Below are 12,027 nucleotides of genomic sequence, written 5' to 3'. Positions count from 1 at the left end.
TGCCTGCCCACCTGACATTGTTTTCTCTCCCCCGCCCACCGTTTCCTTCCTCCCCAGCTGTCACCTGCCTGCCGTCGCCATTAACTGCTGCCGCAACTCTTCCCCCACTCCCGTCCCATGGCTATCCAGCAGCTCTCCAAACTCTCGTGAGAGCTGCTACGCATGGGATTAGCCATAGGTATGTCTCAGAGAATTAAATAGATAGAATAGAACTAGCTGACCCTGCACAGAGCATCTGTGCAGTCGTGCACTGAGCCTGTGGCATCCCCCACCCGCAACTCGCCCGCCCGCCCTCCTCACAGCCCCCCCCATCTCTCTCGCAGTCCTTGCTTCCCCTTGCCACTGCCAGGGACCGTCGTCTGCTCGCCTGACAGCCTTTGCGCTCCCTGCTCCCTGTTGCTTCACGGCACAGCTCAGCCAACCATCTGCCACCTGCAGCCCCCAGAGCCAACTGTCCAGCCTCCAAGCTCCCTGCCACTTCACGGCGCCCCTGAGCCAACTGGCAAACTGCTTCCCAGCTGCCCGCAAAACTCCCTACTGCTCCGGAACTCTCTCCTCCCTCTGTCAGCCAATCGCCTCCTTTCTGCCAAGTCCCCACACATGGCCTGCCTTGGAGAATTAATGATAGTTAGATAGATGGAAATTCATGAAATCTCAGGATGTAACTAGTTGCAAGCCTAGTTCATGTAACAGGAAAATGAGGTTTTCAAGAGTCTGCAAGCTGTGGGCTAAAGGGCTCCCCTCCCCAGTTTTACACAGGTAAAGTTTTTACTTTCAGTTTGAAGTAACTACAGCTCTCTGTTACATACAGACTCAAACTGCAGTTTCAGATCCTGCTTTGTTCCTTAACTAAACCTCAGTTCCTGAGTTCATGCCACAAAGAGGAACTTCAAACTGAAAGTAAAATGCATGTAAGGAGGGAGAGGGGAGTGTAGCCTGTATCTTGCAGAGGCTTGTTCCTTATGGTGAATGACCTTCGGCCATGGTGAGCGCTGAAGTCCAACAACATCTGGGGGGGACCCAAGGCTGGGAATCCCTGTCCTAGTGGGAAGCCAGAGTTTCCTGGTTCCTCTGAATCAGGCTGCACAGGGACCATAGCCAGATTCTGAGATTTCATTCCACATTAAGTAGTTTGCCCTAATTTCCCTAATTGGGAAAATGCATAAAGCATGGGATGGGAACCAGTTGTTGTTCTTACGATTCTTCAGTTCTCTTAAATACAGCACAATTTCAGAAAGCTAGAACATTAAAATTGCCTCTGTGACATATTCTTACCAGCTAAATAGAGGGTGTGGGAATTCTTGTTCTCTGGTACTTTATCTGATCTCTCGCATGGTTGCATGCCCAGGAACTTCACAATGTTGTTGACAGCTTCTGCATTCAGACAGGAATCCAAAAGAAAATTGGGGTTAGTGCTCATAGTCTCAGCGAAGAGTCAGGTGCAGCCATTTTCTGAAGGGTTATCAAAGGATTAATGAGACAGTAGCTAATTGGCTTAATAACTGGAGACATCAGATTTGTTTCAGGCAACTGAAGTTGTACAATTCCCCTTTCCCTACTTCAGCTACAGAACATTCTTTTGTTCCCCTGTTTCTAAGGCAATATTGGCACAGAATCTAGAAAGTTCAACTCCAAAGCCTTTTGATGACACTCAAGCCTGATAATAATCTAAATTAGTTTAACAAGCAAATTTGGTTCTGGGGTAGCGTTTCAGGGAGGACACAAGTTAAAAGAATAGCTGTAATCTCACCATCCAGGGTTTTAATGGAGCTGAGAGCAAACGTCTCCTCTTTCTCATAGTCATCTCCTAGTTCCTCCCAGGCAGCTGCAAAGTTGGGCTTCAGCACCTTCTGGATGTGGTCGGAGAGAGTTACTTCCAGATCTTCCAGCTGGCAGAGAGAGGGAAGTTAGCGCTCCAGTGGCTGCACAAGCACGCCTCACACACGGGCAGGAAGAGGGCAAGGGAAGGAGGCCCTGATGCAAGGACCACATACTATGCCCACTTGTAATGTATACGGCAACAGTCATGTGGTCAGGAACTGGCAGCCCTGGGGCCAACCCTGGCCCAGAGGAAGTGCCAGCTAATCTACTGACCAAGGACAGAACTCTCCAGCCACCAACAGGAGACCTACTTCCAAGGGGAAGCCACAGGATGGCTGCTTGAGTTGGGAGAGTTCCTGAAGGCACAGCATTTCCTGCCCAATCATGTTTGCCTCCAGACCTGCTCACCGACTATAAGCATGAGTAAAACTCAAACTATCAAAAATGACTTATTAAAAATAGAAAATATAAACTGCAGGTGCATTTCCAGCCAAGATGCTTGATATTATTTACAGAATTTATACAACACTTTTCAGCACTTCGGTGCTACCAAAGCAGTGTACAAGGAAAACAGAGAACAAAATATTTTTGTAACAGAATTACAGAAGAAACAAAAACTAAACCCCACCACCCCCATCAGTATAAAAACAAAACATAAGCAAAACATAACAAGTGGGGGCTAACTTCCAAAGACAGAATGGGAAGGATAGTCTTTGCTTGTGTTCAGAATAGTGTGAGAGAGTCAGGGTCAGAAGGTTCACAGGACCTAAAGCTCCAGGCCTACCTCTGAAAAGGTCCTTCTTGCTGTGGAGGCTAATTTTGCTTCCGTACAAGTACGCTGGAACTTGAAACGTGGCCAGAGTGGCTGATCTTAAACTGTACAGAGGCTCATATGGAAGGTGTTCACTGAACCATTAAAGAGGGAATGGAAGGAGGAAGGTTTGTCTTCAGCTCTCAGGCTTCTATGGAAGTAGCCCGATCAGGGTTGTGAAGCTACTTGTGAAAAGGAGAGCTGGTCTGGTGGTAGCAAGCATGACTTGTCCCCTTAGCTAAGCAGGGTCCTCCCTGGTTGCATATGAATGGGAGACTAGGAGTGTGAGCACTAGAAGATACTCCCCTTAAAAGATGGAGAGGCTCTGGGAAGAGCATCTAGGTTCTAAGTTCCCTCCCTGGCAGCATCTCCAATATAGGGCCGAGAGAGATTCCCACCTGCAACCTTGGAGAAGCCGCTGCCAGTCTGTGAAGACAATACTGAGCTAGATAGACCAATGGTCTGACTCAGTATATGACAGCTGCCTATGTCCCTATGAAATAGCCTAATTTTAATTCCACATTTAAGACATTTCTCAAGATTTCCCCAAATATTCAGACACCTTATAAACAGTGGGTAGCCTACATGATGTTTATGTTGAAGAGTTTGATGTTGTAAAAGCAGGTTGTGACACAGGTCCACAGCATGGAGATGAAACCCTGCTTGTTCACTACGCCAAACTCCAGGTTGCATGCAGAGCAGCTACACCGAGCTCTTACCACATATTCATCATCATAACCATCGTCGTCTGGCACTCTGGTGTTGGGGTCACAGTCTCGGACAGCGAACTTCATTGTGCAGCTAAAGGTGCAGGCAACTGGGGTGGCAACAAGGAACAAAGGACAATTTCTTAGGAGGGAGAAACACCACATGCTGACACGTGCAAACAGATTTTGATGTGCAAAACAATTCCTCTCCCCAAGTAGCTTTATGCCAGCAACCACACTGCAGACTCAGTGTAGGAATCTGGCTGTGAAAAAACCACACCCCTAGCAGCAGCTCTCGAGTGTGGACTGCAACAAGCACCTTGCCAACAAAAGCCTGGCGCCCTCCAACCCAGACTTGCTTGTGTGCACTGAAAAGCATTCTTGCCAAGCAAGAGACAGATGTGAGGATGAGGCCAGCCATGTGGAAACCATGCGGGGAGAAACCAGCTGTGGTTCAGGAGAAGCATCACACACACACACCACACAGAAGCGACCTGAAGCCACCACCACTACTACAAACACTTATTAGTCTTCTACCAAGACTACTGCTACGGCTTGAAGTGGGGCTGCAGAGTGGCTCACAGACACAACGGCAGAGAACAAAGTGGCAAACTACTTCCCACATAGTGGGCACCTTTCAGAAGTGTGGCAATGATATGTAGACTGGGATTGTTTGAATGAAAGGCAGTATAAAAATTTAAGGATAAACCAACAAGCCACCTCCATGGGACTGAGAAAGGCCCCTCTCTGTCTGAAACCCTGGAGAGCCACGGTCAGCAAGTGCAGGCAATCCTGGCTAGAAGGGCCAATGGTCTGACCCAGGCTAAGACAGCTTCATATGTTCAAGTTGGAGTAAAAGCAATTCCTCCCCTTCGTTTCATTTTTTTTTAAAAATTGCTTGTGGGCAGGAAGCTGAAATGGAGGAGAGAGAAAGGAAGAGAAGATGGCCTGCAAAACTGAGACGGAGGCCAGCCCCACATGGCTCCCCAGTCTCTCACAGGGCCTGCGCCAATTGTGCACCTGAACAGCTACAGAGCACGAGGAGAGTCTCTTTCCATCGATACCTGCAGTGGGGTCATCTAGGGGCAGCCCAACCAGTGTGTAGCACATGCCTGGCTGGTTGTAGGGGAGGCTGGGGGCTGGGATGCAGCGAAGCACGTCATATGGCTCTGAAGGCTCCATCTGGACCGTCACCCTTTCCAGGAGCTGGTCGTTGAGGGTGTTGGTACAGTCAAACTGGAAGAGAGTGGAACACAGACACTCAACGGATGTGGGTTGACTGGTTTGTTTGGATTTCTATCGAGCTGTTTCCTTAGGGCTCATGCAAGGCAGACTGTAACATTTAAAACCACCACCAGAGACATAAAACCACACCACCTAGTTAGCCAACCAAACTCTAGTCCTAAGTAAAAGCACCACCTGGGCTACTCAAACCCAGTGGAAACAGGGTGGCCAGCCCCACACAGGTAGGAGGGCCCTCCTATTCTAGCCAGGGAATCCCCCATTAAGCAGGGAGGTGTGGAGAACAAGGTCCCTGGGAACAGACTGGTCAATACAGCAGCTCTCTGGCTGTCTTGGTACCACCACCACATGGGGTACAAGTCACGTGACTGCAGCTCTGTTTAATTATCTGAGCCAGTCTGCCTACTGCTTTTAGAGTCTCCCAAATAACTCCCATTTTTATCCTCACAACCACCTGAGAGATAGTGGCCACCCCATGAGAGCTTTGTAGCTGAGCAAGGATTTGAATGCAGGCACCTCCAGGCCCAAGTTCTCTCTCTGTGTGTGTGTGTGTGTGTGTGTGTGTGTGTGTGTGTGTGTGTGTGGCATAACTAAGAAAACCAGAGGGTTCCTCCCATGTCCCCGGACCTTACATGTGCTCATTTTACCTGGAAGACAATGTGACTGGCGAACACGTGCTTGATGCAGCGAACAAAATACTCCGTCTCTGCCTCCGTGAGCTGAACTGGCTCAGAGGACTTGAAGAGAGGGCCCAGGTTCTTGAACTCCGGAATGGCAGCCAGTTGTTCTAAACAGGAAGGAACGGACCCAGAGTCAACCTTCTCAATGGCGGCATGCATCTCCCCACCACCTCCAGGACAGAACGTTCCACCGTTGGCCATTAGTCAAGGGTGCATTCATGAGGGTGTGTTACCTTGGAATATGTCCTGCCGTGAAGGGGCCATTTTCTCATGCTTGGCCACCAGGGTGATCTCTGAAGTGAGAAACACAAACAGCCATTCAGTCACCAATCACCATCTTCAGGACAGCCGTGTACAAAGAGAAGATCTCAGACTTCTTTCTGATGTCTCGGCTGCCAGGCAGTAAAAAAAAAAAACCAATTGGAAAGAGAGTTTAGGCCAGGGGTAGGCAACCTTGGCTCTCCAGGTGCTGCTGGACTACACTACCCATCATCCCCAGTCACAATAAGTTGTGGCTGAGGATGATGGGAGTTAAAGTCCAGAAGCAGCTGGAGAGCCAAGGCTTCCTACCCTTGGTTTAGGCCATGGTATCTATCAAGCTTCACAATATCAGATGGCTCTCACAAGAAGAGCTGTTGAAGACACAGAGGTGCTGTGGTTTCAGATAATTAAGGCGTTGGGGCTGACATTAGCAGTGGGCAGGGTCAGCCACAGGATGAGGGAGGGGTGCACTGCTGCTGACCAACTAATCACCTCCCCCACCACAACTACGGGTGACTTCAGGGAGCTGAGGCCGAGAGAAACAGCAACAATCACCCTGAATGCTCACTCAGCTTTGATATCGTGGGGGTGTGTGTGTGTGTCTTAAAGAAGTCCATGGAGGACATGTTGTCTGAAGGTTTCTAAAAACCTGCAGCTGGCACTGGAGAGGCAGGAGACCAAAGGTCATCGCAAATGACAGACAGGACGCTAACCCACCCGTGCCACTGACTACTAGCCTAAGCGATCCAGACACCTTGTGGATTATTGCATCTCCCATCTGACAGCCAGCCAAGTAAAACAGCACATCAAAATGGTGTTACCTGCAACTGTGCTGCTAACCATGACCAAAAAACCCAACTTGCATTGCTTCTGTGGAATGCTCAGCGCTTCTACCAAGGATGCCACTTCTGAGTGGCCTCATCATGGGCATTTGGCCAAGAGATGGGATGGTCCACACAGCACATCTGGCCATATGAAGCTGCTTTGTGCCCTTTGGTCCATGTAGCTCCTCCCCAACAGAGAAGACCACTCTATTGTGACTGGCAACTGCTCCAGGGTTTTATAGCTAGAGGTCTTCCTCAGCTCTGCCTGGGATGCCAAGGACTGAACACGGAACCATCTGCATGCACGGCAGATGCTCCACGACTCAGCTGCTGCCCAATGTGTTTCTGTTTCCTGTTTGGAGCAGAGAAGTTGCTAAGCCCGATGGTAATCTTTACTCAAATAAATCCTGACTATTACCTGCTTTTTGCTCAAAGGTGGGGGCAGTAGCCAATGGCACAGACCTCATGTCGAAAGGCTTTTCTGAAGGCTCTAGTGTGTACTGGTGCAGGGCCTTTTCCATCCCAGGAATGGAGACTGTCAGGCCTGCAAAATACAGAGGAGTTAACATGTAAGGCTGAGAATCATGTGGGCTCAGAGGCAGAAATTACTTGCTGTTCAGTAAGACGCAGAAGTGCATGTTGGTGACCACGCTGCAGAACATGGAATATGGTCCCTGAAACATCTGGAGACAAACAGGAGGTCCCTAGGGAGGAGTGCTGCAAAACTGTCTTTTAGACCAACATTGGTTCCCCAAAAGTTCGACTACAACTTCCATCATCCCCGGCACAGCCCTGAATAATGAGAGTTGTAGACCAGCATCTTCTGTGGATCCAAGACAGAGAATCCTGTTTTAGACAAGCAAGAGTAAGTAAGTGATTTTCCGTTTTGGTCACTGACCAGCAAATACAGAAGAGCAAAAGTAAAAAGAATACATAGAATCCCTAAAGGTTCCTAGAAATGTTTCAGCATCAGACAGGGTGGGGGTGGGAGTGGGGACACCAGCATCATTTATGGGGAAGCAAGGAAAAACAACCACCGACACTCACAAAAACCAACTCGATGTATAACAGCTGACCTCAATCGATAGTGATACTTAGTAGTGCACAAACATAACATGGTCTTACGAATTCTGCTAGCAATTAGGCAGAACCTTGCAACTGCATAAGAGATCTTGTCATCATGATCTGATAAAAGATTGCATACGTAGAAATCATCAGAGCAGCCCGGAAAATTTAATAAATATGGAGCAATATGCATATGACGGATGGCCCTATAAAAATTAAAATATAATGGAGCATGCACTGTTGATTCTATAGCTCCTGAACTGCAGGGACAAAAGCGCTCTGCAAAGAAGACTTGGTTAAATCTGCCCTCAAGCACTGCAGTGCACAGAACATTAAGCCGTGCTTGGGTAAATACCCTGCGATACTTGGACACTAATCTGGTTACAATATCTGGCAGGGTATATGTTTAAAGTTTGATTTCCCAGCACTACTCCCCTTGGGATGAAACTCTGGTCTGTCTGCTGCTCTGCATCTAAGATGCTTTGGGTAACCACCAGCTTGGCCTCGTCATAGCCCATCACTGTTAGTACTTGTGGCAATAGGCCATTAAGTAAGCAGCTTCTGCTCAAATAAGTGTTCCCATTTAAAAATATAAAGCCAGATCTTGGATTCTACCTTGGGAAGACCCGCCTCCAGGCAAAAAACAGCAATAGGGACACAAAGGGCTGTTTGAAATAACTTCCTAAGGAATCTGGATTGTACCACTTCTAATACTGCAAAATTGGAATATGGGCCAAGTTGGGCACCGTATAACAGTTGAGCCAGGACTTTGGATTTGAGCAGCCTTATTGCAGCAGGAATGAAACAGACCCCTTTAGAGTAGAAGAAAGCCAAAATGGCTGATGTAGACTTATGTGCGTTTTGTAACACATACTCAGAGTGGGCCTTTTGACTGCCAGAATATTGAAAAACTATACCCAAATAATTACAACAACTGACTTGCTCAATCCTGCATCCGTTGATAGACCAAGTCAGTGTTCCTTGGGTGCTTTGCCAACCTCCTGATTTTAGTTTTGGCATAGTTAACCTGAAAGACATGCTCCTTGCAATAAAGAGCAAGAGAATTAAGGCATTTCTCAGGCCAATTGGTGTTTGGGATAGTATTACAGCATCGTCAGCATAAAGTAATGGCGGAACTGGTTTAGAGGCCAATTTGGGGGAATGAAAATTAGAATTTGTTTAAAAAGCAACAATAGAATTTATATAAAAATTAAACAAAAGCAGTGCTAAAATACAGCCTTGTTTAACACCTCTGTCTGAGTCATCTAATGGAGCAGTAGGGAAGTAAGTTGCCTAGGGAACAAGACGTTGCTGGTTCAAATCCCTGCTGGTATGTTTCCCAGACTATGGGAAGCTCCTATATCGGGCAGCAGAGAGATATAGGAAGATGCTGAAAGGCATCATCTCATACTGCATGGGAGGAGGCAATGGTAAGCCCCTCCTGTATTCTGCCAAACAACCACATGGCTCTGTGGGCGCCAGGAGTTGAAACTGACTAGACAGCACGTTTTAACACCTCTGTATGTTGAAATTGCCTTGGGAAAATGGCCTGCTGCAGTACACCTAACTTTAAGACTGGTATTCTGATACAAACCATATATGAGAAGAAGGAGACGGCGGTCAATTGAGGAAGCTTTCAGTTGTGCCATAGCTTTTCCCTCGATACAAGGAGGTCGAAGGCAAATTTGAAATCTACAAACGCTGCATAGAGGGGACAAGCAAGAGAGCTAGCATATCTGCTGGTAGTTAGGGACTGACCGGTAAAGCCAACATCAAAGCTTTAGCCATTGTAAGGAGCAGCCCCAGAGGGGTGGCATAGCTCCCAGAAATCTTCCAGAGGTCTTCCATCCCCAGTAGTCTTTCCTGCTCACAACAGAGGCTTTAGGGAAAAAACACAGACCTGCTGAAAGAGCCTCCCCAGCCAGCACCAACCATTAAAGATGTATGCAGCATTCAGAGCCAGCTGCCTTTGCTGCAGGACGTTCAGGTAGAAGGTTGCTCGGTCACGGACCTCATCGTCAGTGTCCATCATGCACCTGCATGGCCAAAGGGGAAAGCAACCGTCAGCCAGAAAAGAACCTCAAAAGAAAGTGGAAAGGAGTAGCTAGGGTCAGGGACGCAGGAGCAGCAGAGGGCCGATGATGGTTCCAGAGTTCTGCCATCAACAAGACACTGTGGAAGTGTCTAAGCAGGATTTCTGAACTCTCAGAACGGTGTCAAAAGTGGTTGTGGTAGTTCCCAATTTCTTTTTAAAAAGGGGCGGGTCAGAGGTCAAGCCCCACCCCCTGCCTGGAAGGAAACTCTGCTCCTGAGGTTTAAGTGTGTCATTCTTCAGGCTGCAGCTGCTTAGTGCGGGAAGGGAAAGGTTGCTTTATCTCTTTTTTTAAAAAGGGACATGGCCAAGGATGGGAGAGGGTAGGGCTCAGTGAGTGTGGTAGGAGGGGTGGGGCTACCTGGCCAAACCAACAATACCTCCTTCATATCCCCAGCCCACACCCTGGACCTCTCTGACTAAAAGATGCTCCTCTCCTTCCTTGCTGATTTTTTAAAAAATAGCTCCGCTTGCTAAAATGCAGCTGGCAGGATTAAGACAAAAAACACTTGCCATGCTTATCTTCATGGCTGCCGCGGTTTGCTTTTCAAAAATCAGGGGTGGCCCAGTGCCCATCCTATGCTGAACTGACATGCTTGCCTCCTACCCTGATTTAGTGCCATTTCAGAGGTTTCTAGACATTCCAGCCCTCCAGAGTCAGACAGGGGTCTGTTCTGGAATGTTTTGCCTCCTGTCAAAATCACCTTTGCAAGAGCACCAGGACACTAGGAAGCAGGTTCTCGTTCTGGGCCCCAAATTTGGCCAGTGCGCTGACTGCCGCTGCAGAAAAGAAGAAGAAGAGAGTGTGTGTAGCCAAGGCAAAATAAGTGCATTTCAGAAGCCTGTGTAGACAATCCTGAACTAGATGAACCAATGGTCTGACTCAGTATAAGGCAGCTTCCTATGTTGTTCTTCCAAGCTAAAACTACCCAGCAGATTCCTTTCAAAATCTTCTCAGATCAATAGGAAGAAAAACCTTCTCCCAAAGCTTTTTATTCTGTTCCAGAATCACACGGAACAGCTTTCCCTGGACTGTACCACTAGAGACTGCAGGTGAGAGACTGCATGCTGGAGAACTTCCCCATGAAAGAAAAACACCCTGTGCATCAGTTGGTAGCACCCCAGGGAGAAGGGATCGTAGACATTCTCCCCAACATTTCCTCTCTCCCCCAAATACCATCTTTCCACATCTCCCCTAACTGAGGGATTTCAGAAGAATGGGAACACACAGGTTTTGTCCATTTATTTCGGGGGGGGGGGGGAGATGCCGCCCCCCCGACCTGCACATCTCTATTTCTCAGACTACAACTCCCATCATCCCCAGCCATGATGGGAGTTTGGGGGACTTAAAGCTGCCATATACTGAGTTAGACCATAGGTCCATCTAGCTCAGTATTGTCTACACAGATGGACAGCAGCTTCTCTAAGGTTGAAGGCAGGAGTCTCTCCCAGCCCTATCTGGAGATGCCAGGGAGAAAACTTGGAACCTAGATGCTCTAGAGCAGAAGGTTCCAAGTTCCCTCCCTAGCATCATCTCCAAGATAGGGCTGAGAGAGATGCCTGCCTGCAAACTTGGAGAAGCCACTGCCAGTCCATGTAGACAATACTGAGCTAGATAGACCAATGGTCTGACTCCGTATATGGCAGCTTCCTATGTTCCTTCCCAGAGCAGCTCCATCCCCTAAGGGGAACATCTGACAGTGCTCACACATCGTCTCCCATCCATATACAATCAGGGTGGGCCCTGCTTAGCTAAGGGGACAAGTCATGCTTGCTACCACCAGACCTGCTCTCCTCCTCCCACAGTTGCAGTGGTCCTTGGATGCTACTGGACTGCTTGAGAACACATGGCCTAAAGGAATCCACGTGACTGATGGCCACCAAGCAAAGCATCAGCAGGGCTGAGCTGTCCCAACTCACCAGCCCTCACAGCTTCGTTTTCCAGCACCACTCTGTTGAAGATGAAGCGGATGTACTTGGAAGGGGAAGGGGTCCTGGGCCCTTCCTTGCCCAGCAGGTGAAGGATCTTGGTGGCCAGCACCGTGTGCTCGCAGTCTTCGATGAACTCACAGAGGTGAGCCAGGCCCGGCTCCTTGCTCTCGGGGTTCTCCTCAATGATGCTGATGATGCAGTCCACGATGGCGCGCTTGTATTCAAAGCCTCCCTGGGGGAAAGGCACACAAGCCAGAGAAGGCTCAGCACACAGGCCTAGCCCAGGTGCCTCGTTCCTGCTTGCAAGTGCAGAGAACCCACCGAGGAACACACCTCTTAAGACTCCCTTCCTAGCACTGCCCCACCTGCAAGGGTGAGAAAAAATGGCTCCTGAAGTACTTCTATGGCAGCAAGTCTAACAACTCTGTCTTCCGTTAATGGGGGTGGGAGACAGGGAGGCCAGAACTTCAGGGGTATACTCATGAGTCAAATGGGCCGTAACCCAAAATTTGGCTAAAAAAAAAAAAAAAAAGCCAAATCTGGCAACAGAGGTGGGAGATTCTAATAATCACTGACAAAGAGGACCACGTAG

General features: G+C 48.5%; 1 protein-coding gene across 1 annotated transcript in view; it reads right to left on the bottom strand.

Moving 5' to 3' along the window:
• Positions 1–12,027, bottom strand: part of COPG2 (COPI coat complex subunit gamma 2) — a 46,818-nt gene that overhangs the window by 731 nt on the left and 34,060 nt on the right. Inside the window, exons 14-23 of the mRNA XM_053252923.1 lie at positions 11,424–11,667; positions 10,208–10,283; positions 9,344–9,447; positions 6,765–6,890; positions 5,495–5,554; positions 5,229–5,368; positions 4,404–4,575; positions 3,352–3,449; positions 1,751–1,889; positions 1,276–1,374 (exon numbers count right to left, since the gene is read on the bottom strand). Coding sequence (XP_053108898.1) covers positions 1,276–1,374; positions 1,751–1,889; positions 3,352–3,449; positions 4,404–4,575; positions 5,229–5,368; positions 5,495–5,554; positions 6,765–6,890; positions 9,344–9,447; positions 10,208–10,283; positions 11,424–11,667 — 1,258 coding nt within the window. The remainder of the gene's footprint in view (positions 1–1,275; positions 1,375–1,750; positions 1,890–3,351; positions 3,450–4,403; positions 4,576–5,228; positions 5,369–5,494; positions 5,555–6,764; positions 6,891–9,343; positions 9,448–10,207; positions 10,284–11,423; positions 11,668–12,027) is intronic.

This window comes from Hemicordylus capensis, chromosome 5 (genome assembly GCF_027244095.1).
Source record: "Hemicordylus capensis ecotype Gifberg chromosome 5, rHemCap1.1.pri, whole genome shotgun sequence".
Taxonomy (NCBI): domain Eukaryota; kingdom Metazoa; phylum Chordata; class Lepidosauria; order Squamata; family Cordylidae; genus Hemicordylus; species Hemicordylus capensis.
The sequence above is the reverse complement of the archived record's forward strand: the minus strand, read 5'-3'. Positions and strand labels throughout refer to the sequence as shown.